The 27,524-nt window shown below is 37.7% G+C and overlaps 2 protein-coding genes and 1 long non-coding RNA gene across 3 annotated transcripts; 2 read left to right on the top strand and 1 right to left on the bottom strand.

The window, feature by feature from the left end:
* Positions 1 to 3,032: 3,032 nt before the first annotated feature.
* Positions 3,033 to 3,905, top strand: LOC116105098. The gene is made up of 2 exons (XM_031391518.1): positions 3,033 to 3,271; positions 3,752 to 3,905. The coding sequence occupies exons 1-2, from the start codon at positions 3,033 to 3,035 to the stop codon at positions 3,903 to 3,905; spliced, it is 393 nt and encodes a 130-aa protein (XP_031247378.1).
* Positions 3,906 to 16,183: 12,278 nt separating this feature from the next.
* LOC116105097 lies at positions 16,184 to 17,509 on the top strand. The gene is made up of 2 exons (XM_031391517.1): positions 16,184 to 16,834; positions 17,462 to 17,509. Exons 1-2 carry the CDS (start codon positions 16,184 to 16,186, stop codon positions 17,507 to 17,509), a joined length of 699 nt encoding a protein of 232 aa, XP_031247377.1.
* A 396-nt stretch (positions 17,510 to 17,905) lies between these two features.
* Positions 17,906 to 21,160, bottom strand: LOC116105117. The gene is made up of 3 exons (XR_004124024.1): positions 19,997 to 21,160; positions 19,041 to 19,659; positions 17,906 to 18,111 (listed from the first exon to the last, which is right to left on the bottom strand). It is a non-coding gene; the product is annotated as an uncharacterized LOC116105117 (long non-coding RNA).
* Between the last annotated feature and the right edge of the window lie 6,364 nt (positions 21,161 to 27,524).

The raw sequence follows: 27,524 nt of genomic DNA, 5'->3' as shown, positions 1-27,524 counted from the left end.
AGAAGCAGCCACCACAGTTGGGACCAAATCCAACCTTGAATCAAATAAGACTCCATGAAGAAGAGACTACAAAAGCTCCAAGAGCTCTTTCCCATTTACATGTTGTAGTCACCGATCAAGTCTTCACAAGAATAGTTGTCACGCCCGCTCCCAAGTATCCCTATCCCACTGGATCCAGGTGCTCCAGGAGACTTAGGATCCCGAAAGGAAGGTGAATACTCTATATATAAAAAAAAAAACGTTCATAAAAAAACAATTCCGTCTATAGACAAAAGTGAAAAGTAATGCATTTGCATGTTTAAGGTTTAGAAAGCGGAAATACACAAAATAATTATTCTAAAAGCGAGAATTGAAAATCTAGTTACAAAAAGAAACATAATATCAGAGTCCACTAAAGTTTGTAAAAGATGCAGATCATCATGTGTCAAAGCCAACCTAGAGCATAGAGTATGCTCCACATGAACCCGATCTACGATCCTGGGGGAGGAAACATAAAATACTGAGCTGGGAAGCCCAGTGAGCGGATAGTATATTTTATATGAAAATAACTTTAACTTTGAAAACATGCATAAATAATCTAGTTGCATGCCACACAACACTAATGCACTTACATGATAAGGCAACAAACAACATATATTATTCTCGGATGCCATGAAATCACACACCACTATCATATAAAATAAATCAATTATCACCACCCTACTAGCACTTAGTGACCTAGATCATAACTATCCGAACCAGTCCCTAACTCAGACATGAAGCTACAGCACCCGCAATCTACCCTCGGGGTGGCACCATTCGCAATCTACCCTCGGGATGGTACGAAGATCACTGGATAACCATGCTTGACCCATAGTCTACCCTTGGGGCATCCAAAATCCCACACTGGCCAATAACCGCCTGGTCTAATCTCACCCGGAGCTCGTCAGGCGTTCGTCTTGTCCGACTAGCATATCCCAATCGTTCAGTAGGACAAACCATCTCAATGCTCACATGAGGATAAATATCAAATACTAACTGATGTATTGAGGGAGATGGATACTAAACAAGGGTGGTTTCTAATTCGGGAGTCAAACATATTAATAATCATGCATCCAGAATTTCATTCCATATATGCATCATGCATACCTTGTACATATAAAAAGTATAATATGATATAAAATTTCAATAAAAAGGGCATGTAATCATGAATGCAATGCTCACCATGTCAAAAGTACAAAAGTGTGAAAAAATCTATTTACACCCTATATTTATCATCAATTTCACTAAAATCTCAAAACTTTTAATCTTTGCAGTCAACCCCTAACTGACTTTCAACCTTGATAGTTGCACACCCGTAACCGAGAACACAATGCCCCACAAAATTTTATTTTCCCATAATATCCTCCCCACTAATTATCATCAAAGCCTAAACCCAACAAAAATAATATAATTGGCCTAATCATTATTAATAAACCAGCCCACTAACATATACAAATTCAATTCCCAACAAATTAATATGTTGGGCCTTATCATTAACAATAAGTCAACCCACCAATACAAACAAATTCATCCAAAACCCTAAACAATAACTGTGCCTCATTATCCTTTTATAGCCCAATAAGGCTTCAAAACCCAAGTCCATTCATTCTTTTATGGAACTAAAACCCAATAAACAAAATCTAGCCTTATTTTATTAGGCCCGCCACTATTATAATTAAACTCAATAACTCAAACAACATCTCTTCCCCAAATTTCCCCAGCAGCTTAACAAAATGTTTCTTCCAAATTTCATTGAGCACAAAGCAAAATAAACTTCCAGCCAACAAAATGAAAATAAAACAGCAATTCTTTACATACCAAGGTAAGCTTCCAGTTCACGTTTTCATACCAAAATTTCTTTTTAAGAAAAAATTCCAGCCAACAATATAACATTGAAACAGTAAATATATAAACACTTATGGTAAACTTCCAGCAACTCCAATGTGCACAATTCATAAACTAAACCCATAACAATAAATCATCAATATGACAGTACCAAAACACAAATGCTGCCTATTCTTAAATTTCATTGTGTCAAACCAACTTAACCAATCAATTATCGATTTCATGTCTTCTCCTCATCACAATACATTGCTCAGCATTCCCGACCCATAAACCAACACAACAAAAATATTGAAGAATGACAACATGCATAACACCGGAATTGTCCACAACCACACATGAATTTGAAAACATGCAATTTCTTGCAATACTATTCCACTCACAAATTTCTCCTTTGCTTTCATCTCAAGTGCTCAGTTCTCCTGTCTTCTTCACTTATTTGATTCAAAATTGTTATAGGAATTAAGATCTAATCAAAGAGAAAATTAAAGATCGATTAAATACAATAAAGGATTGAAAATGTATGCATAACACTTATTCCTTTACCCCAAAATTTCTCTAAAAATTCTTCTCCTACAAAGCACCTCTTGGCCCTCCTCTATTTTAACTCAAATATTTTTTTTAATTTATTTTTTTTTTGTTTCTCCATTTCAATTTACACGAGAGAATGAAAAGAAGCTAAGACATTTCTCCACTCTCCCATTCTTTTCTCCTCATCTCAATTTAATATAAATTCACAACCATCATTGGCAAAACAAGGTGCCAAAACCGGGGGCTGATTCTCCAAAAAAGAATTACCTTTAATCCACCTTGCAATGGCCAATTATACATGCATCCCTTAGTCTTTGATTCTTACATCTTGCACCCCAAAATCCTTTAATTAAAGTTCTGTTTTATCACAATCTCACCCTTGGAAAATTATGCATGTGCCTTTGCATGACACAATATTAGTAAGACCCCTCATCTTTAATCAATTTCATAATGTTGTTGAAAGATTTTCACACTTCCAATTTCACACAAGTGCTCCTGCAAAACTATTTAATAAACCCACCAGGCCTTATTTCTTACTAAAATGTCTCCAAAAAGTTTCAATTCTTACACATTACCCCCTAGATTCACATAAATAAAATTAAATAAAATCCACAGAGAAAATACGGAGTATCACAATAATGGCTTGTGAGACAGCAAAGGAATCTTGGGAGAAACTTAAGGAAGAATTTGGAGGAAGTAGCCAAACCAGAAACATGCAAGTCTTGAACCTAAGGAGACAGTTTGAGACATTGAAAATGCAAGAGGCTGAAGTGGTTAAGGAGTATGTAGATAGATTAATGAATGTGGTTAACAAGATGAGGTTGCTAGGGAAAGAGATAACTGATAAAAGAATTGTATTGGTAAGCCTACCCGAGAGGTTTGAATAAAAAATCTCCTCTTTGGAAGATTCCAAAGACTTGTCTCAAATTACTTTAATTGAACTTGTTCATGCTCTTCAAGCTTAAGAGCAAAGAAGAAAGTTAAGGTAGGAGGACAGTGGTGAAGCTGCATTGGTCGTCCAACAAAAGAGCAAGCCAACTCAGGGAGGAAACAAGAGGTTTATAGAAGAAAATAGAGGAAAGGAAAGAGTAAGCAGTCAGTGGAACAAACCAGCAGGTTTAGGGAGTTTTGCACCATGCTCCCACTGCAAAAAGAAGAACCATGCAGAGAACAAGTGCTGGTTCAGACCAAATGTTCAATGTAGGGCATGTACGCAACTAGGCCACATTGAAAAGGTTTGCAAAAACAAACCACATCAACCTACACAGCAAGCACAGACGACTGAAGATCTGTAGCAGAATTCAGAATCTGAGCAGTTGTTTGTGGCATCCTACTATTTTGTTTAATTCAATGCTAGAGCTTGGCTAATCGATAATGGATGTACAAACCATATGACACATGATCTGGAGAATTTTGTGAAGTTGGATCAAGCATACCAGTCAAGTGTAACGGTGGAAAATGGTGAATTTGTGAAGGTTAAAGGCAGGGGAGATGTGTTGTGCAGACCTTGACAGGTACAAAAATTATTTCTAATGTGTTGTCTATTCCTGAAATCAACCAAAATCTGCTTAATGTAGGTCAAATGCTTGAAAGAAATTACATCCTACACTTTGAAAAAAAAACTTGCACAATATTAGACAATGAAGGAAATGTGATGATGCATGTTAAAATGGTGAGGAAGAGCTTCCCGGTTGAACTCAAAAAATTAGAATTTCATGCTATGATAGTGAATTCAGATGACACAGACCTATGGCATAAAAGATATGGTCATTACCATTATGCTAGCCTTAGGCAAATGAAGCTTAAAGATATAGTACATACCTTACCCCAAATGGAAGAGAAAGAGGGCTTGTGTAGAGTATCCCAAATAGGAAGCTTAGCATACCAGCCTTTCCANTGATCTGGAGAATTTTGTGAAGCTGGATCAAGCATACCAGTCAAGTGTAAAGGTGGGAAATGATGAATTTGTGAAGGTTAAAGGCAGGGGAGATATGGTTGTGCAGACCTTGACAAGTACAAAAATTATCTCTAATGTGTTGTTTGTTCCTGAAATCAACCAAAATCTGCTTAGTGTAGGTCAAATGCTTGAAAGAAATTACATCCAACACTTTGAAAACAAAACCCACAAAATATTAGACAATGAAGGAAATGTGATGATGCATGTTAAAATGGTGGGGAAGAGCTTCCCGATTGAACTCTAAAAATCAGAATTTCATGCTATGACAGTGAATTCAGATGACACAAACCTATGGCATAAAAGATATGGTCATTACCATTATGCTGGCCTTAGGCAAATGAAACTTAAAGATATGGTACATACCTTACCCGAAATGGAAGAGAAAAAAGGCTTGTGTAGAGTATGCCAAATAGGGAAGCTTAGCAGACCAACCTTTCCAACAAACTAGGCCTGGAGAGCTACTAAAAGATTCCAATGTTGCACACTGATGTGTGTGGACCAATACAGACCCCATCCCTAAGTGTATCCAGATATTTCACTTTGTTTATTGATGATCATTCAAGAATGACTTGGGTTTACTTCCTAAAGCAAAAATGAGAAGTTGTTGCTCTGTGTAAGAGGTTTAAAGCTCAAGTTGAAAACCAAGCTAGTGTAAAGATCAAGGCTGTGAGAAGTGATAATAGGGGTGAATACACCTCAAGTGAGTTTGAATCAACATGCAAGGAGGCTGAAATATGACATCAGTTTAGCTGTCCCTACACTCCTCAACAAAATGGAGTGAGTGAGAGAAAAAATAGGACAGTGATGGAGATATCAAGATGCTTGTTGATTGAAAAAGGGATGTCGAAGGAGTTGTGGGCAAAATCAATCAACACTAGTGTGTATCTATTGAATAGGCTTCCAACCAAGGCTTTAAAAGATCAAACTCCATTTGAAGCATGGTATGGAGTTAAGCCTCAAGTGGACCATCTTATAGTCTTTGGGAGTATATGTTATGTGCTCATACTAGTCATCAAAAGATCAAAGCTTGATGACAAGGCAAAGGTTGGAATTCTGGTTGGTTACAACCTCCAATCCAAGGCATACAGGGTCTGCATTCCGGAGCCTAAAAAGGTTATGGTTTCAAGGGATGTAAAGGTCGATAAGAGGTCAGTGTAGAATTGGGAAGAGAAGAAAATTCAGGATGATCCACAGCCACAACAAAGAGAGCAAGTTGCTGACCAAGTTGATGGGGCAGATTCTAATGTAGAAGAAGAAGTATGAGTTAGAGGAACCAGACCTCTTGCTAAGATTTATGGGAGATGCAATGTTGCAATGCTTGAACCAGCATCCTATCATGAAGCAACCAAATAAGAGGAATGGAGGCTTGCTATGCAGGAGGAGTTGTCCATGATAGAAAAGAATGGAACATGGGAGCTTATGGAAAGGCCAGCTGAGAGAAAGGTGATCCAGGTAAAGTGGATCTTCAAGAAAAAATTGAACCCTGATGGTTTAGTTTTGAAGCACAAAGCTAAGTTAGTTGTGAAAGGCTTTGCACAACAACATGGTGTAGATTTTCAAGACACATTTGCTCCTATTGCTAGGCATGATACAATCAGGTTAGTCCTTGCTTTGGCAGCTCAATTCAAGTGGAAAGTTTATCAAATGGATGTCAAGTCAGCCTTCTTGAATGGTTGGCTGGAGGAAGAGATATTTGTTGAACAACCTGAGGGACACGAAGTCAAAGAGAAAGAAGACCATGTCTACTTACTGACGAAGGCCTTATATGGCCTAAAACAAGCTCCAAGAGCTTGGTACAGCAGAATCAATGACTACCTAGACAACCTAGGTTATGCAAGGAGCCTAAATGAGCATACTTTGTATGTGAAGAAAGCCAATGAAGATGTGATCATGGTTTCCTCATATGTAGATGATTTGCTGGTGACAGGAAACAAATTCAAGTTGAAGAGTTCAAGAAGGAAATGCACAAAGAGTTTGAGATGACTAATTTGGGAGAGATGACCTATTTTCTTGGAATGGAAATCCATCAATCTCAAGATGGCATTTTTATATGTCAAAACAGATATGCTAATGAGATGCTGAAGAAGTTTGGGATGGATGAATGTAAGTCGGTTGCCACACCTTTGGTGCAAAATCAAACACTGTGCAAAGAGGATGGAGCAGCCCTGGTGGATGAGACAGATTATAAAAGGTTGATTGGGAGCTTGTTGTATTTAACAGCAACAAGACCTGATCTCATGTTTGCCACTAGTCTCCTATCAAGATTTATGAGTAAATCAAGTGACGAGCATCTTAAAGCAGCCAAGAGAGTGCTGAGGTTCATCAGAGGAACTGCAGATCATGGAATCTGGTTTAGGAAATCTGAAAATTTCAGATTGATAGGCTATTCAGATAGTGATTGGGGAGGCTCTTGTGATGACATGTGGAACACTTCAGGGTATGTTTTCCTACTGAATTATGGAGCCTTTTGCTGGTCTTCCAAGAAGCAAGAAATAGTGGCTCAATCCACTACAGAGGCTGAATACATATTAGCTACTGCTGCAGTAAATCAAGCCATATGGTTGAGGAATTTGCTTGCTGATATGGAGGTAAAACAGTGTGAGCCTACTAAAATATTTTGTGATAATCAATTGGCTGTTGCAATGGCAAAGAATCCAGACATGCATGGTCGAACTAAGCACATCAAAATCAAGTTTCATGCACTGAGAGAGGTTGAGCAATGCAAGGAAATCAGATTGACACACTGTAGGGGAGAAGTGCAATTGGCTGACATCTTTACAAAGTCCTTATATAAGTCCAAGTTTGAAGACCTGAAACTTAAACTTGGTGTCTCAAGCAAAAATATCAAGGAGGAGTGTTCAAAGTAGTGATATTTTGCTTGAAACAAATGTTTTTGATTATGCTGGAAGCTGTGAACTGGCGGCAAAAGAGCAGAATTTGAAGTCTGGAGGAGTTCACATAGCTAGTCTATAGGCATGCTGAAGTGATATATTTTGGTGAATTCAGCTTGCATTTGGCTGCCAAGTTTATATCAAATTAATGTGATGTAATCAGAGTTCCTAAGAATGTATGGTTAAGAAGTTATTTTGGACTAAAATATATTTTAAGATTAGGTACAACAGTATGTCTATTTGTATATAAAAACTCTGCTGTAGTTTTTATGCAATACATTGAACCAATACAAGTTCTTCCTCTCTCTGTTTTTTACTCCTTTTCTCTCCCGTATAACCACATTTGCATGCTCAAATAACCAACAAACACTAGCTGTTATCCCCAATGTTTTGTCTAATCCAATGCATTTTTTAAGATCATTGATCACATGAATGTAAAAAAACAAAGGATCCAATGAGATTGCAATCACACACAAAATAAGACGAATCCACTTCCCGAATGGCCCCTTGTGGATCAAGGATTTTCTTCACACAAAGCAAGTGTTTGATCACCATATTCTGATATCTAGATTTTGGTAGTTCTCTAGTGCTCCTAGGCCCTTGAATTTCAACATCAGAATTTGGCCCTCTTTGGAACTCCACTGAAACTGAGACTGTTTTATTTCTAAGTTCTCCAGAATATTTTCTTGCTGCACCTTCCTCTAAATTCAAGTCCACAGACCTGAACAAAGAATAAAGTCAGTTTGAAGCTCAGTTACTGGCTATATCCATATGCATTAACCATTAAAAGAACATTGCCATTGAAGAATTAAAATAAATAAATAAATAAAAAGCATTTTAAAGAGCTCAATCAAATGCTTAATACATAATTTACTTTTCTTCAACTAGTCCAGACCTAGGCCATGAAAATGTGATCTAGGCTAAAATGGCTGTTTCAAGTACATTATGTAGCAATATAATAAACAATCAATTACATGTTTAAAAATTTTGAAGAAGAAAACCTTTGATTTCTACAAATTTGGCTAGGCAACCTTCCTTACATAGTAAATTTATGAATAAAATTGTGAAGTGTGTTTAGGTTTCTTGGAGGTCAAGTAAGGGTAATGGTCCTCCAAATTGTATTGTGGGTCAAAGACTTTTCTTAAGTCATAAGAAACTTAGGGTATTCCAAGTAGATCAGCTCCAAAAAAGAAGTTCAAAGCGGTCAAAAGACTATTAGAAATGAAGATTCCATTTTTCGTTTTTCCTTTGAAAGCTCTTTGAAATTTTTTAGTTCTGTCATACAGTGAGAATGATTTATTCACTAAATAAAGGAAAAATGAAAATTTTATCACCAATTGGAAATCACTAACTAAAGAAATCCTTTATACAGGCTTTCTTTCAATGCCTATAAACTCATGAGAATGCGAAGGCTCAAAGAAAAAATAGCTAATGTTAATAATTTGAATTCTGCATATTTCTTGTAAAATCTTGTCGAAGTCATCAGAAACCACATAAAGGAGAAAGGTGCAGCAATTATTGTGTCATCATTTAATGTCATCTGACTCACGTTATTGACAAGCATGTGACTAAGACTGACAGCACTGGTCCCTTTCAGCAAAGTTGTTTAAGTGCTTGCTTTGAAACAATCCTTAGCGTTTGTTATTGATAATAGGAGTTTTCTTAACTCTCATTCTGAGTAATAACCAAAACCACCAGTATCTGAACAGTTTAGAGTTCATAATTGGCAAAAAAAATTCTTTACGCTGAGCTCATGTGGATTCAATCAATGAGGACTAACCACATCAACCTATATGATTTGCACGCATCTTGGTTGGTCGCACATGCACCCAATAGGAAGGATTTGCTCACATAACTGATATACAATTATACGTATACAAGACCATGTTTAATTTGAAGCAAGTAGATATATACTCCTAATGATTATGACTAATGCAAATATAGAGCAAGTGCTCTATAAGTTAAGATCATGTAGACAGTACATCTAGCTGTGAAAGATGTTAAAGATCAACCCCTGCCCATTACAAAGTCCAAATTGTCAGCCCAAGGAAAATGAAACTTGGTCCATTTTACCTTAACCCAAGACAATAGGAACTTTTCTAAAATGTGTAAAGAAGGTTTTTTTTTTTTTTTTTTGGGAAGACTGTAGGAGTTGTTGGGACTGGCTAAAGTATGTGGCAGTGATTATTTATCCATTTTTTTAATATTTTGTGGTAGTTGGTTGTATTTTGAGAAACTGCAATCATCTCCCCTTTCCAATTTCGGGTGAGGTTTTTGAGTTGTAGAAAAACAAAAGGAAAACAAGGAATGCAGTAAGCTTTTGGATTCTTTGTTCAAGTGTGGTGTTTTTGAGTGGTATAGAAATGTTTTAATATACATGTTTGAGTCAACATTTGGTATCAGAGCAGGACAACTAGAGACCCATTTGGTGGAAATATCTTGAGTCGTGAGGAGTTTGGTATTTTGCAAGTTTGTTGATCAATCTTGTTCGGTATTGTCAAAGTCTTGTTGGCATGATGGGTGACCTTCAAGTAGTTAAGAGGAGTCAAGAAGCTCAACAACGATAATTACGACAAGTGGGCGAGTTGTATGGAGTCTTACCTATAAGGTCAAGACCTTTGGGAGGTTGTTGGTGGTAATGAAGTTACACAGCCAGAAGAAGATGCAAATGGCGTTTTGTGTAAATGGAAAATCAAACTAGGTAAACCAATGTTTTCCCTAACGACCACAATTGAAGATGAAATGTTGGAGCACGTTTGGTAAGCAAAAACATCGAAAGAAGCATGGGACACATTTATCAAACTTTTTTCAAGGAAGAACGATACATGACTACAACTTCTCGAAAACGAGCTATATTAGTTGCGCAATGCGATATGACGATTGCTTAGTATTTCCGCAAGGTAAAATCTATATGCCGCGAAATTTCTAAATTAGAACCAAATGCTGTTATTGGGGAAACTAGAACAAAGAGAATAATTGTTCATGGTCTAAGGCCTGAATACCGAAGTTTTGTTGCTGTTGTACAAGGATGGTCGACTCAACCTTCACTTGTTGGAAAACTTGCTTGTTGGTCAAGAAGCTATGGCTAAGCAAATGGCAGGAGTCTCATTGAAGGGTGAGGAGGAAGCACTCTACATCAACAAAAGCAAAAGAAACTTCAAACAGCACGTGGGAGGCAGATTTAAAAAGGATGGTGACAAGGCAAAAAGTCGTCAAGGAGAGGGAGGCTCTCATCCAAGAGGGGCTTCAAAGAATCATGACAACAGCAAAAGATTTGAGGGCAAATGTTACAACTGCGGCAAGAAATGACACATTGCAAAAGATTGTTGGTCCAACAAAAGGCCCACTGAGAGCAATGCTACTACTTCCAAACCAAAGGAAAAATGCAAAGATGAGTGAGACGTCGAAGCATCTTTTGTTGTGGAAGAGGAGGAGTTAGCTCTTACAGTAATGATGGCTGAGCAGATTGACTATGAGAATGATTAGATTGTCGATTCAGACTACTCAAATCATATGACGGGTGATAAACATAAATCACAGAGTCTATCAAAATACAAGGGAAATCATGTTGTGGTGACAGTTGATAATTCAAGATTACCGATTACTTATATTGATAAGACTGTAGTTGCGCCCTGGTATAGTCCTAATCAAATGCCACATCAAGATGTTTACCATGTTCCAAGTATGAAGAAAAACCTGCTCTCAATGGTGCAATTGACATCAATAGGCTACTATGTCTTGTTCGATCCATAAGATGTGAAGGTGTATCGTGACCTCAAAATCTCAAAAAAGTTGACGATGGAAGGACAACGACTGGAATTAGTTTACGTGATGTCAACAGAGTCTGCATATGTTGATAAGACAAGAAGGAATGAGATAGTAGATTTATGGCACATGCGGTTGCGTCATGTTAGCTTTTCTAAGCTAAACATGATGATGAAGAAATCAATGCTTAATGGTCTTCGTTAGCTTGATGTGAGAACATATACGGTATGTGCAAGATGCCAGTATGGTAAAGCACATCAATTACCATATGAGGAATCGAAGTTTAAAGCAAAGGAACTACTAGAGTTAGTATACTCTGATATGTTCGGACCTGTCAAGCAACAATCAGTTGGTGGAATGCGGTACATGGTGACATTCATTAATGACTTCTCCAAGTATGTGTGGGTTTTCCTTATAGAAGAAAATGTTGAAACACCAGCCAAACACATGCAATAAAATAAATAGAAAAGTAAATAAATGATACTTGATTGACCCTAGTTCGTTCCGATTAAGGAATTACATCCAGCATTCAAAAAGAGATCTTGTATTAAGTTTTAAAACACTGCAACAATTACACTCTTAATGACGGCAGCACACTCTCTATTTTCTTGTAACCTAAGTTTCTCACTATTACATTATATAATAGAAAAACCTTACCCCATTTGGGCCTAACTGAATCTAATCTGATTCAAGCCCAAATATTAGTAAAACAATAACAAGTCTAATTATTAATTAGATTTATTGAATGTGCCTACGTAGGGGCAAGACCATGCAAAGTATGAACCATATCCAACAGAAAAGTCTGACACATTCTCAAAGTTTAAAGAGTTCAAAGATACAATTGAAGTATAAGTGGGAAAGAAGATCTGTTGCTTGCACACAAACAATGGGGGAGAATATGGCTTAGGCAACTTCTCTCGATACCTACGAGAATGTCGAATACATCATCAATACACTTGTGCCACCACACCACAATAGAACGATGTAGCCGAAAGAAGGAACCGGCATCTTGCAGAAATTTGTCAGACTATGTTATATGTAAAAAACATACCGAAAAGGTTTTGGGCTGAAGCAATGAGGACTGCAGCCTTTGTGATCAACAAACTTCCTCAACAGAGGTTAGAATTTGTTTCACCCTTTGAGAAATTATGGGATATGAAACCTACAGTTAGTTACTTTCGAGTATTCGGCTGTGTATGTTACGTATTTGTACCTGATCATTTGCGTAGTAAGTTTGACAAGAAAGTTGTTAGATGCATCTTTGTAGGATATGACAACCAAAGAAAGGGGTGGAAATGTTGCGATCCTATAACTGGAAGATGTTACACATCACGAAATGTGGTGTTTGATGAAGTGTCTTCATGGTGGTCCTTAGAAAAGGAGTTAGTAACAAACTCAAAGGAATTTAAAGACAAGCTGTAAGAAGAACATGCATGAAGAGTGGCGGAAATGAAGATTGAAAGCATGAAAGGTTGGATGCATAGGATACAAAAATTTCAAACCACAAGTAAGAAACTTATACCTTTTCCTTTTCTTAAGGTTGATGAAGCCAAGACTCAAAATGATGAGACCTCCATACTTTAACACCACCTTGAGAGAGTTAGAGAGTGGTCGTGGCTTAGAGAGAGAGATTTTAGTTTGCTTTGAGTGAACAAAGTGAATAATGAACTAAAATGCAACCATTTGCATTTATATATACTTGGACAATTTTTGCAATTAGTTGTTTTTCATTTCCATGCCCCAATAAAATCTTATTTTAAAAGAAGCCCACGAATTTATTATTTTACCCTTTGAATAATCAATATTATTCAAGGGCCCATGTAAACTAAATTAGTTTATATTAACAACCCATAAATTTATACCATTTTACCCTTTAACCATTAAAAGGTTATTTTCGTTCATCTCATTAATCTTAATGCTTTAAGATATAATAATTAAATATAATTAATTATTGCTTGACCATTTTAACCCTTAAAATGTCACAAACAATTTTCTATGTAACTATTACCATAGAAATCCCGTCATTATCCTCGGAAGGTGCTAGCCCTCTTCGGATAATCATTTCTCTCTCTCATCCTTCTCTAACTTCTCAAGGTTATTGGTGTGACCATGTAGGTCCACCGTTGATTAGCCGTGAGCCGATTCTGGATGAATCCGGAAACCTGTCCAGAAGCCCAACGACTATGGTAAACATCTAGCAATGTGACATAGTCCCTAAACCACGATGAAGAAATAATTCATCGAACCCATTTCAGATCATATGTACCATGCAGGTAAAGTCTCTCTATTGATATATCCCGATCAAGCAGGATTCATAAAATGTCAAAATCCTAAACTCGATCTTCTACCGAATCGTCAATCAATATGTCCGGAACTCGTCATCACAAACTTGCTTTTGTATGACTAATAATAGACTCTGGCCAAAGATTCTGATTTCTGACATTTATCGACGTTCGACCAAGAATTCGAATCCAAATGGAGTCAGCGGTACTCCTAATCCTATATTTCCAAGTCAATGGATCCCTTCTTGACCATAGTTCGTTTTCGCATATGAACAACGCATGACTAAATAGGCTTTATCATACGAAACATGACTAGTCTCGTACTTATACACCGTAAGAACCATATGCATCTGTATCGGATCCGACCACAATGTCTTAAGTCAAAAGACTACATCGTGTACTGGTATAACCAAACGATAAATCATTGACTACATGCTTTTCTAAGTGATTTGTCGTTATTCAGTCACGTTTGAAAAGCAGTTCACCAATCACTAATCCATACCAATGCCCCAATGACATGACTATCATCGTCATCCGTATTTATATCAACTCATGATATCTCTCGGAAGCATCCAATATGCCTACTATGCAATATAGTTGCCCAAATTATATTGCTTCTGTAGGGAACCCTTTTGATAATTCATTTACCGATTAAATGAATCATCTGGACAATTCATATACATACTTTATTTTAAATGCATGACTAAATAAAGGAAGCAATTTATACATATGAATTGAAGAACTCTTTCTTCTATTATTTATGATATATAGATACAAGACAAAATGCTCTGAAACCGACAACACGAATGATTTCTAGGACATACACTAATATACACTAACACAAGCTACAACAGAGGTTTGGGGAGCAAACTGCTTTAATCTGATAAAGTTCAGACGAAAGTGAAGATTCATGCAATGGGGATAATGTCGAGGAAACTCAGAATCCTTGGCAAACTGGAATGTACCAACATCCAAATGAAGAAGGTGAACCTAGTGTAGTGGAAATATCAAATCCACTATCACAACTCAGAAGGTCAACTAAAATACGCAAACCAAATCCCAAATACACCAACGTAGCCATAGTAGAAGAAGTAATTACAAGAGAAGTTGAGATATTTGAAGAAGCATCGCAGAGTTTTGAGTGCATTAACACTATGGGAGAAGAAATCTCTGCGCTAGAGCAAAATCAGACTTGGGATGTGGTGCCAAAGCCAAGAGATGTGAAGCCCATATCCTGCAAATGGGTTTGTAAGATAAAACGCCATCTAGATAGATCAATTGAAAGATACAAGGCTTGATTGGTGGCTTAAGGTGTCTCTCAACAGTGCGGATTAGATTACGATCAAACGTTTAGTCCAATGGCAAAGCTTACAACCGTATGAGTCCTACTTGCACTTGCAGCCAACAAAGATTGGAACTTGTAGCAAATGGATGTGAAGAACAACTTTTTGAATGGGGAGTTGGATCAAGAGATATATATCATTCAACCAAGGGGTTTTGAGAACCAAGATCATCTTAATTATGTTTGTAAGTTGCGGAAGGCATTCTATGGATTGAAGCAAGCACCAAAAGCATGGTGTGGCAAGATTGCTGAATTTCTCACTCAAAGTGGTTATTCAATAACACTTGCAGATTCAAGTTTATTTGTCAAAACTAATGGAGGGAAACTAGCTATCGTGTTTATATATGTGGATGATTTGGTTATCACTAGAGACGACATTGAAGAAATTTGTCGAACGAAAGAGAACTTATCAGTTCACTTCCAAATGAAAAAACTTGGACAACTCAAGCACTTTCGTAGACTAGAGGTTGATTGCACAAATGTAGGGATATTTCTCAGTCAACAAAAACGTGCCAAAAATTTGTTGAAGAAATTCGGAATGCTTGAATGCAAACCAATCTCAACACCAATGGAACTGAATGCCAAGATGTGTGCCCATGGAGGCAAAGACTTGGATGATGCGACGATGTATCGACAGTTGGTAGGTAATCTGATTTACTTGACCTTGACTCGACCTAATATTTCTTATGCAGTTGGTGAGATGAGTCGGTACATGCAAAATCCAAAGAAGTCTCATTTGGAAGCAGTTCGGCAGATATTGAGATATGTAAAGAGTACAATTGATTATGGTCTTTTATATAAGAAAGGTGAAGACTGCAGACTAATTGGTTATTGTGACGCTGACTATGCAGGAGATCATGACACCAGAAGATCAACTACCAGGTACATGTTTAAGCTTGGTTCTTGAACGATTTCTTGGTGTAGCAAGAGACAAACAATAGTATCATTGTCAACCACAAAAACAAAGTACCGAGCAACAGCTATGGCAGCTCAAGAGAGTACATGGCTTCTACAGCTGATCAATGATCTCAATCAACCAAAAGACTATGTAGTTCCATTGTTTTGTGATAACCAGTCAGCAATTCGCTTAACAGAGAATCCAGTTTTTCATTCAAGAACTAAACATGTGGAAGTGCACTATCACTTTACCAGAGAAAAGGTTTTGCAATAAGAGATTGAGATGAGGCAAATCAAACGGATGATCAAGTTGCAAACTTGTTGACAAAAGGTTTGAGTACTGGGAAGTTCAAAAACTTTTGTTGTCAACTTGGCATGGTGTAGAGAGAAGAGTGAAAGCTGGTGTTGAGAGGGAGTGTTAAAGATCAACCCTAGCCCATTACAAAGTCCAAATTATTAGCCCAAGGAAAATGAAAGTCTGGTCCATTTTACCTTAACCCAAGACAATGGGAACTTTCCTAAAATGTGTAAAGAAGATTTTTAAGGCTATAAGAGTTATTGGGACTGGTAAAAATATGTGGCAATGACATGAAAACCCCCTATTGAAGAAGATAGGTTGGGGATTGTGAGAGCTAAGGATTGGAATAAGGCAGTCATGATGAGACATGTTTGGAATCTTAATCAATTACGTAATGGCTTCGAATGGGTTGAATGGATCAAAGCAACCTACTTGGCAAGGAAGAGCTTTTGGGAGATTCATATACCTTCAGATGCTTCTTGGGCTTGGAGAAGCATTTTGAAGCTTAGAACGGAAGCTAGAGAGCACATCAAAGCCATCATCGGAAATGGTCAAGCAACTTATGTTTGGCATGATAATTGGCACCCAAGAGGCCCTCTCAAGGATAGATATAGCAGCCACATTGTGTATGATTCGGGGCTACATCATCTTGATTCGGGGCTACATCATCTTGCTAAGGTGTGTGAGATTTGGGATGGGACAAGGAGGAGATGGCCAACGGCTAATTCTTGGGCTTTGATGGACATGAAGGATTCTATCGACTTTGATCCAAAGGAGGGCGAGGGCGAAGGCGAGGACGTGGTTGTTTGGAAGCCTAATACATTCGATAAGTTCTCTATAAAATTGGCTTGGGAGGTTACTCGTATGCACCAACACCGAGTGGAGTGGCATCACCTTGTATGGTTCCCAAAAGCTATTCCACAACACTCCATGATCACGTGGATGTCATGTAAGGATCGGCTTCAGACCAGGGATAAACTAATGAGGTATGGAATAGCTTCTAGCAATGTGTGTTGTTTTTGTAATCATGAGCAAAAAACAATTGATCATCTCTTTTTTGCTTGTCTTTTCACCCAAAGGATTTGGAATCAAATCCTTGAGCTCTCTTCTCTTGGGTATGTCACCCAACCTTGGAACGATTATGTTGAGCACATAGCTAGTAGGTAGAGGAAAAATAAGCTAAAGTACTCTATAGGGAAGCTAAGTTTGGGAGCCACCGTTTACTCTATTTGGAGAGAGAGGAATAGCCGGATTTTCGGTGGGGAATGCAAGGATGCACATACTCTATACAACTCTATCAAAAATGTGGTGAGGGAGAGAGCTATGTACCTTAGCAAGATCATAAAGAATATCTACAATAGAAGACTTGCCAAGAAATGGAGTCTGCCCACTTCTATTTTTAAAACATCCCATGTGAGCTAATTATATAGTTTGTTGTTATGTGATAGGTTTTTTGTCATGTAAGCGGATTTGGTTATATGACATCCCAGCGGGTGATTGTGCTAGAAAAGGCTACTTTGGCAATTGGAAGACTTGGGGTGTTGATCTAGTACTTTGTCTTTATGTCATTAACGAGCCCTACCTTGTTAATGTCAATGTTTATGAAATTCTTCTTGTTAATGCTTATGCATATAGGTTTTGTATTTTGATACTTTTGAACCTAACCCAGAACATGTCCTATGATAGGTGGGATTCATTGTATTCTTTAATCTCTGCTTGGTTCCATTCCTTTGACAAGAGGAATGGGAAAAAGAGAAAATTAGGGGTAAACTTAGATAGTATCATTCTTTTGCTCCTAACCTAGGGCTTGTCCTGAGGTAGGTTGACCGACTTTTAGGCCTTTTGTACATTCTTTCCTCTTTCTATAAAAGCTTACTTACCCAAAAAAAAATAAAAAAAAAAATGTGGCAATGATTATTTTTCCATTTTTTAATATTTTGTGGTACTTGGTTGTATTTTGAGAACTGTAATCTATCTCCCCTTTTCGGTTGAGGCTTTTGAGTTGTAGAAAAACAAAAGGAAAACAAGGAATGCAGTAAGCTTTTGGATTCTTTGTTCAAGTGTGGTGTTTTTGAATGCTGTAGAAATGTTTTAATATACATGTTTGAGTCAACAAAAGATTCTACCAATACTTGATGAAACTTGAAAGAAAGGTCTGAATCGTCAATTTGGCGTTACAACACAGTTTCCTACTTTTTAATGCAGTGACAGATACAAAAGATTAAGAAATTTCTTGACACTCAGTTTGCCCCAGCTGTGCCTTCCTCTTCACTCAAGACAGAAACCTGCAAAAAACATGAAAGATGATCAATTTATGCTTGTGTCCATATGCATCCTCAAAACGTGCCAATCAAGCTATAAAATATACAAAATAGCTCACCTGAAGGCTACCTACAAGGTCTTTAATATTCTCTTCAACTGGTGCAAAATTACTGAATTTCATGAATACCATATAGCAATACGCTAATTAAATAACTTGTTTGATATAAATTAAAGATTCAAGTGGAAGTTAACTATGGATTTCTGCAAACAGACCTGGGTTTTGGGTTTATAAACAGAATGAGTGACTCGACCTTGTGCATTAACATTAAAATTAGATATTCTGATTTTTTCGCACATATTATTAGAGTCAACACTACAACCTGCGTCGGGGTATTTGTCCTGACAGGCTTGGCCCGACGATTTTTTCGACACAAAAGAGAAATTGTAATTTGGGATGCAGGGTTTGTGTTTTACTACACATATCTTGCGTCGGAAAAGACAACATTTCCGGTGTTGTTTGCAGAAAAAAATACTTCAGGATCCCATATAACTGTAGAACTGTTAGGCCATTTATGTTGGAGGTGAAGCTATGTTTACACACCATTCACAGTATGAACTTATTTACAAGTAACCGCCAAATATGATACTAGAAATTCGGAATATCGCTTATATATACATATCATATTAATATACATCAGCTCACCAAAATTTTATATGAAAAATGCCAACAATAATATAACATGACATATCATACACGCTAAATAAACATATTTTGATCTCTATTTTACAAGATAATCCTATCTATTTTTGTGTTTAAACAAAAAAATATTACTTGTCAAATAAGAATTTAATCAAACACTTTGTAAGGAATTCCCTAACTTATTTGAGGACTCAATGAACAAAAACTATACAAAAGCAAGAAAGAAAGTGTACTCAAAGAAAGAAAGTGTACCTCTAGAATACCAGACTGAGGAGCATCACCAAATATTCCGAAAACATACAGTGTTTTATTTAGTGTCTTCGATGCGCAAAAATTTTTATTCTTCTTGTTGTCTTCACGCTTTCAAAATACACCACAACACCTTACCAATTTATTGTTCTTCTGGAGGGTTCTCAGGCTGTCCTTGCGGCTGATCAGATGAAACAACAGAAAGATTGTCTGAAACAAGTTCCTGATTACGCTTTTTGAATATTTTTCTCAAGTCATAGGCCATAAGAACAAAGGCGTCGACATTCGTAACCGCCTGAAGGGTTCTGGTTGAGATGGGGAAGTTGAATGCTAAAGCTTCATCTCTAGCCCAAGCAACAAGTTCTTCGCCGAAGAAGTCACCCTCTTGAAGAAGATCCTCTTCAAGAATATCTTGTTCACTAGGGTGACGATTAGTCCTCCGAGGGGTAGTTGCAGTGCCCCAGGAGCTGTAGGTCCATACGTTGCCTTGCAGCACAAAGAGCATCTCTTCAATTGGGTCTCCCTCCCGAACAATGGGAGTTCGCTTATCATAGAAAGCTGGCGTCACACAATCACAAAGGTCATCCAAACTTGTTTCATTCCAAGTTGCAAACTCGTCTACCTGGACATAGATTAGAAAATAAGGATGAGAATACATCCAATATGCGTAGAATGATCTAAGCAGAGTTCTTTAATATGCAGATTTATTTATTTAGAGACAAAGGGGAATCTTGAAGGAATATGGAATGTAAATGCTGAAATCATGCCCAATCACTACAATCATGCCAATTACCACAATTACGGCTAATCCCCAAGATTACTCTCTACAATTCATGCATCAATCAAGTTCCCTGATTACATGTAATTAGACAATTGTATTTTCTTTCTTGAACATTATTTTTTTGTATAAATTGAGGCTGTACAGACTTGCAATACACACAGAAATATAAACTCTTTACTCTTTCTCTGGTAAACTCAAGGTATCTCTTTTTCTTGCCACTCTCGCTTCTGACATAGTATCAGAACGACCTCTCTGAATCAGCTTCCGCTACCTTCTTTTCTTCCTGCAAACTACCCAAATCAAATCAGTTTTTTTTTTTTTTTTTTTTTTTTTTTTTTTTTTTTTTTTTAACCACAAATGGGTTCCATCGACAACACATCCCACACCAATTCCACTACTGAAACAGGTCTGAACAACCCAACTTCAACAACCCACACCAATTTCACAGACCCACATTCAGATGGAGCTAGAACAAATCCACCAATCTACCCTTTTCTCACACTTCCAGGTTACAACTTAGGTCAAACAGATCCCTATCAGCGAAACGGGCAACACACGTTTACATTTCAGTTCACTCCAGCCACCAGCCACCGTCCACAGCTGGGCGACAAGCTATTTATTTTGCATTTTGATGGCCCAGTACAGGTACTCCTCAAACAACCTCTTAACGGCACTGACAACTACTCTTACCTGGGCCAGAGATTTCCGGCGAGATTTGGTTGCCAAAGATAAGGATGGTTTTCTCACCAGCAATGCTTCATCACCCACTAAACCGCAACTTCAACAACAATGGAATCGATGCAACACGCTAGTTCGTTCTTGGATCAGAAATTTTCTCTCTCCTAAAGTAGCTACCGGACTTCCACCCACCGAGCTTGCCTCCGAGATGAGGGCCAGCATCGTCGAAATGTATGGAAAACTCGATTTGGCTAAAACTTTTTCTCTCCGGCAGCAACTTAATGATCTCCACCAAGGTAACATGTCGGTCACCTCCTATTTCAACAAACTCAACGCCATTCGGAACAAGTTGGATGCGGCGGAAGAGAACCTTGATGGTCCACCAGAAACATTGCGGCAATTTCACAGGATCCGGGATCACGAACGGCTATCACGTTTCCTCCTTGGCCTCAATAAAGCCTTTCTTCCTTTCCAAACGCAAATCCTTGCCACTTCGCCGCCGCCATCTCTTCGCCGCATTTTCCAACTTGCGGTGCAAGATAATAGTCAACCGCTTGTCAACATTTCTTCGGTGACTGCTCGAGTAGGAGATGTCTTAGCTTTTTCTGTTTCACGGCTGGCGTCGTTGGGAGGAATTTAGCCGGGGAGAATTTTGGAGTTGGAGAGCTACTAGGTTTCTCAAACTTGCAAAGAAGGGGTAATGTATATGGAGGGATGAAGGGTCAAGATGGGTCAAGGCAACCTGACGGTCAGAAAATCATTTGTCTTTTACACTCATCAAACGGTTCATATGATGCCACATCATGCTTCCAGTCAAACGGTTCAATTAGCTCAAATTCAAATGGGTCTAATGGGCCAAATCTAAATGGGTCTAATGGGTCAAGATCCAAAAGATAAGGGAGATTACATTGTGATTATTGCAAAAGAAAGAATCATACCCGTGACCACTGTTGGCAATTACATGGGCGTCTCGGGTCCAACAAAAATAAAACTGGGAATTCTTCAGTTTATAATGTCGTAGCCAACCTGCCTTTAGGAAATCAAATTTCTGTGCCAATGATTAGCACAGAACAATATAACCAATTGATTCAAATGTTGAACCACGTTTCGCAAGCTAATGCGGCAAGATCCTACACAGGTAAATCCTTATGTCTGAATTCTTTTTCTAATAATATTTGGATAATTGACTTAGGGGGAACTGACCATATTATTTGCAACCCAAAATCCTTCTCCATAAACACTATATCCACTAAACCATCCACATTCATCCACATGCCAAATGGAAATAGTGCTTCATAAGGGACTGTCTATCTCACAAAACATTTTGTCCTTAAAAATGTCTTATTTGTCCCTGATTTTCACTTCAACCTTATTTCCATGCCAAAAATTTGCATCGACAATAAATGTGTATTAAAATTCCTTTCCTATACATGTGAATTTTAGGACCCTTCGACTGGAAAATTAATAGACTTGGGTAGGCCCCATCACGGTTTATACTATTGGACACCTAGGGGATTTTCAAAAAAAAAAAAAATTTTGAGTCTAATAATTGTATTACGCCCAATAAAGAATCTCATTGTAATAAAAATTCTTTTATTTTCCATCAAAAATTGGGTCATAGTGCTTCCATTCCTCAACCTAAATGTCTGATCTATCCCTTTGCTAAATAGTCACGTACAGTTTTTTCACAAGGACATCCTCAACTACCTAGCCTTTTGCCTTAGTCCACCTCAATATTTTGGGGCCTTATCATACTCAAAATCATGATGGATCCAGATTTTTTTTCACCATTGTAGACAATTTTTCTTGTGGGACATGGGTATTCCTTATGCAAAACAAAACTCAAACTTTTATCCATATCCAAAACTTTCTATCCATGGTGCAAACTCAATTCCACACCACAATTCAACATATTTGAACTGATAATGCCCATGTTTTTTTCAATACTTAATGTTCCTCTTTATTTCTTTCTCATGGGATTCTCCATGAGAGTTCTTGCGCATACACTTCACAACAAAATAGGATAGTAGAACGAAAACATCATCACTTGTTAGAAGTGGCACATGCCCTCAAACACGAAGCCTAAAGTCTGCGTCCTTTTGGGGTGAATGAGTGTTCATCTCTGCCTACCTGGTCAATCGGATGCCCACTAGAGTGCTTAGAGGCGAGACACCATATGAAGTTCTCTTTGGCAAGTCTCCTAACATCAGTCACCTTCGAGTATTTGATTGTCTTTGCTATTCCACTATTGTTGGTTCTCCTAAGTTTAAGCCCTGGGCCACTCATTGTATCTTTATGGGATATCCCATGAAGAGATGAGACTTGTGTTTACAAAAGGGTGAGTGGAAGCGCAGCGGCATTCCTTGTGTTGTATGTCGATGACATACTTCTGATTGGGAATGATATACCAAACTTGCAGTCAGTAAACACTTCGTTATCCAAGTGATTCTCCATAAAGGACTTAGGAGAAACAGCTTACATTCTCGGAATGAAGATCTATCGTAATAGATCAGGAAGTTTGCTTAGCCCAAGTTGGAGTACAAGACAAGGTACTAAAGAGATTCAGTGTGGAAGAATCAAAGAAGGAATCTCTTCCGGTGGCACATAGTGTCTATCTCTTTGAGGATATGTGTCCTAAGCCACACACTGAGGGAGATAGAATGAAGAGGATCCATCTTGTATGCTCAGATTGATGTCTCATGTGCATCAAGCACTTGTAGGGGATATCAATTGGATCCAAGAGAGTGATGTTGTGATTGCATGCTCGGACTGATATCTTATGTGCATTAAGCACTTGCAAAAGATATCAATAAGATCTTAGTGAGGAAAGTGTTATGTACTCAGATTGATGTCTTATGTGAGATCAGCACTTGTAGAAGATATCAATCAAATCCAAGTGAGTGACACTGGATAAGTGTGAACGGACATCCTTAAATACCCAAAAAGGGGCTAAGGATATGATCTTGGATTATGGAGGGGAAGATGAGCTCACTGTAAGAAGATACAGTGATGCTAATCTCCAAACAGATAAGATGATTTTCGCTTACAATCTGGGTTTATATTTTGTCTCAATAGAGCTGCAGTGAGCTATAAGAGCTCGAAGTTAAGTATTGTAGCAGATTCTACGATTGATGCTAAGTATAACGCATTGTTTAATGCAGCCGTATAGGCAGTTTGGATCAAGAAGTTCATTACTGAACTTGATGTGGTTCCAAGCATTGTTGATCCAGTAAAGTTCTACTACGATAATAATGGAGCCATTGTTGTGGCTAAGGAATCACGGTCTCACTAGTAATCCAAACACTTAGTCAATTCAATTATAATCTGAGAAGTCAATCAGAACGAGAATGTGCATAATTGTAGAATACCTACTAACCCACTGTTGAAGTTTCTATTGGATCAGAAGCATGATAAGCACTTGGGTCATTCGATGTTAAATACATGAATGATTGGTTATAGTGCAAGTGGGAGATTATTGGAGTAGATGCCCTAGAGCCAATATATTATTGTAAAAATTGACTCTGTAATAAATGTTTATTTATCAATAAAAGACATATTCTTTTATATCGTGTAAATCATAATTATATGTAATGATATATGTCCTTAGGATGTAGAACCATGACGAGGGTATCAAGTGTTTCAAATCTTGATAGTAAGAACCCTTTGATCACATATGATGGCCATTCTAGAAACGTCCATAGCCCCAACATTATTCTATCCAAGGAGATAGATAATACTATAAGACTATCATAGTATTGAACGACCCTATCGAAAGGCAGTGATTGATCTCACTTGTCAAGGTTGTTTGCCAACAACCTAGTGCAATGCATGGGTGCTTACTAGAGGCAAGTTCACTGGATAGACCCATCAGATGATTCCATATGTATGGTAACCCCAGTGTCTATGGAATAAATCCTCTAACGGATGATGGTGCATGTGATCCTTAGACTTGAGATCACCGGAGCGCCTTGTGCACCAATTGGTGTAGTTTGACACTAGCTCAATGTAGTTCTATTCAGAGTTATCAATACGGCAGTGATTGGCTACATTGAGAAGTGTATCGAGACTATGATGGATCGACAAAGGATTCATCACTCCTGGGTACGGGAGAAGTTATCTCACTAGGTAATTCAGTAAATGACAATGACACTAAATCTGTGGCCACAGTGGAATTGAGTTGATGCTCAATCCAATTTAATATTCTTGTTGTTGGTCCAGTGACTGAATACAAACATTTCGAAGATATTTGAGGTTGACACTATTTATGTACCTCAGTCTTGGCGAGATAACAGTTGATGAAAGAGTTTGATTGCACGGTAACCATATCGTTGACAGGCTGCGGTTTCGTTGAATCCGAATCTATCGGGTGGCCATGATGCCTTGCTAGAGGTCAATCTTGGTCTGTATATAGTGAGACGATTAATTAGTGTTAATCGTGGTACTACACACTGCCGATATGATGAGGAGCCTATGGGTCATACACTTAGAAGATAATTTAAGAATCAATCTATGAGAAGGGTATTTTCGTCTTTCAAGACAAAAGGGTATTTTGGTAATCTTACAGTGCAATTAAATTTGCTGAGATTGTTGCCTGTATTTAATTTTAATATTAAAATTAAATTAGTGAGATTATATTTAAATATATCTATGTATATATTTAAATGAATTATTATTATTATTAATTAAATGTTAATATATTATTATATATTAATTGATTTTAATTATAATGATAATTATTTAATTAAAATACCATAAAGGGTGTGTTTGGTTACAAGGGTGAACTAGGGTTGGAGTTTGGTTACAAGGGTGAGCGGTTCCGGGTACCTTGTATTTTTTGGAGAAATCGGAACCGCACAGTGTAGGTTCTCAAAAAAAGAAACCGAAATCGGAACCGCACAGTACAGGTTCTTAAATTCAAGGAACTGGAACCTAAAATGCAGGTTCTGGTTCCTTTCCCGAGTACTCTATAAAAATCAATTACCCCCCTATAGTTTAAAAAATTACAAAAATACCTTAAAAGTTTACAAATACACCCCTAACAAATTTTGATTACTCATTCATTTGTGTCCAATGTAACTCATAAATCCTCTAATCTCTAGACAACACTTGAATTCAATCAATTCATCACAATTCACATAAAATTCCTCAATCAAAACCAAAACACAAATAATTATTCATCATAATTCACATCAAATAACTTCACCAAAATCATTTAAACTAACACCANGGGTTACCATCCATATGGAATCCTCTGGTGTGTCTGTCCCATGAACTTGCCTCTAGCAAGCACCTATACATTGCACCAGGTTGTTGGCAAACAACCTTGACAAGTGAGATCAGTCACTACCTTTCGATAGGGTTGTTCAACGCTATGATAACCTTACCGTATTATCTGTGTCCTTAGTCAGAATAATATTAGGGCTACAGACGTTTCTAGAATGACCACCATATGTGATCATAGGGTTCTCACTATCAAGATTTGAAACACTTGATACTCTCGTCATAGTTCTACCATCCTAAGGACATATATCATTACATATAACTATGATTTACACGATATAGAAGAATATGCCTTTCATTGATAAATAAACATTTATTACAGAGTCAATCTTACAATAATTGATTGGCTCTAGGGCACCTACTCTAACAATCTCCCACTTGCACTATAGCCAATCATTCATGCATTTAATACCGAATGAACTTAAGTGTTTTTCATGCTTCTGCTACGACAAAGGCTTCGTCAATGGATCGGCGAGATTATCATCAGTATGCACTTTACTGATATGTACATCTTTCCTCTCAACCATTTCTCTGATGAGATGAAAACATCTGAGTATGTGTCTAAACTTCTAGTGAGACTATGGTTCCTTTGCTTGAGCAATTGCTCCATTGTTGTCACAATAAACATCTATCGGATCAACAATCGTGGAAACCACACCAAGTTCGATGACAAACTTCTCAATCTAGACTGCCTCCTTGGTCGCATCGGATAATGCAATATACTCAGCCTCCATTGTAGAGTCTGCTACAGTGCTTTGGTTGGAGCTCTTCCAGCTCACTACACCCCCATTGAGACAAAATACAAACCCTGATTGTGATCGATAATCATCTTTATCTGTTTGGAAACTAGCATCACTGTATCCTCTTACAGTGAGCTCATCTTCCCCTCCACAAACCAAGAACATGTCCTTAGTCCTCTTTTGGTACCTAAGGATGTTCTTGACTGCTATCCAGTGATACTCACCTGGATCCGATTAATATCTACTACAAGTGCTTAACGCACATGAGACATCAATTCGAGTACATAACATGGCATACATGATGGATCCAATTGTTGACGCGTATGAGATCATCTTCATTCTATCTCTCTCATCATGTGTTTTAGGACACATATCCTTAGAGAGACATACACCATGTGACATCAAAAGAAATCCCTTCTTGGATTCTTCCATACTGAATCTTTTTAGTACCTTGTTAATGTATATACTCTGACTTAGGCCGAGCAACCTACGTGATCTATCTCGGTAGATCTTTATTCCGAGGATGTATGTCGCTTCTCTAAGTCTTTCATGGCGAAGCACTTGGATAACCAAGTCTTTACCTACTGCAAGTTCGGTATATCATTCCCAATCAAAAGTATGTCGTCGACATACAACACCAGGAATGCCACTGCGCTCCCACTCATTTTTTTGTAAAAACAGGGCTCATCTTCATTCTTGATAAAACCGAATTCTTTTACAGCTTCATCAAAACGAATGTTCCCACTCCTTGAAGCTTGCTTGAGTCCATAAATGGATCTCTACAATTTGCATATCTTCTCAACTTGCCCATCAAGAACGAAACCATCGGGTTGTGTCATATACACATCCTTTTCAAGGTTTCCGTTCAGGAAAGCCGTTTTGACATCCATTTGCCATGTAATAACTTCTTTCTACTAGTACACTTAGAAAATATACTATGATAAAAATACATACGTATCAATTGAAAAGTAGATGGGCCCAATTTTTTCTTTTACTTAACATATAGTT

This window comes from Pistacia vera, unplaced genomic scaffold (genome assembly GCF_008641045.1).
Source record: "Pistacia vera cultivar Batoury unplaced genomic scaffold, PisVer_v2 Contig492, whole genome shotgun sequence".
In the NCBI taxonomy this organism is placed as follows: Eukaryota; Viridiplantae; Streptophyta; class Magnoliopsida; order Sapindales; family Anacardiaceae; genus Pistacia; species Pistacia vera.
This window is presented reverse-complemented; position numbering and strand designations above follow the sequence as displayed.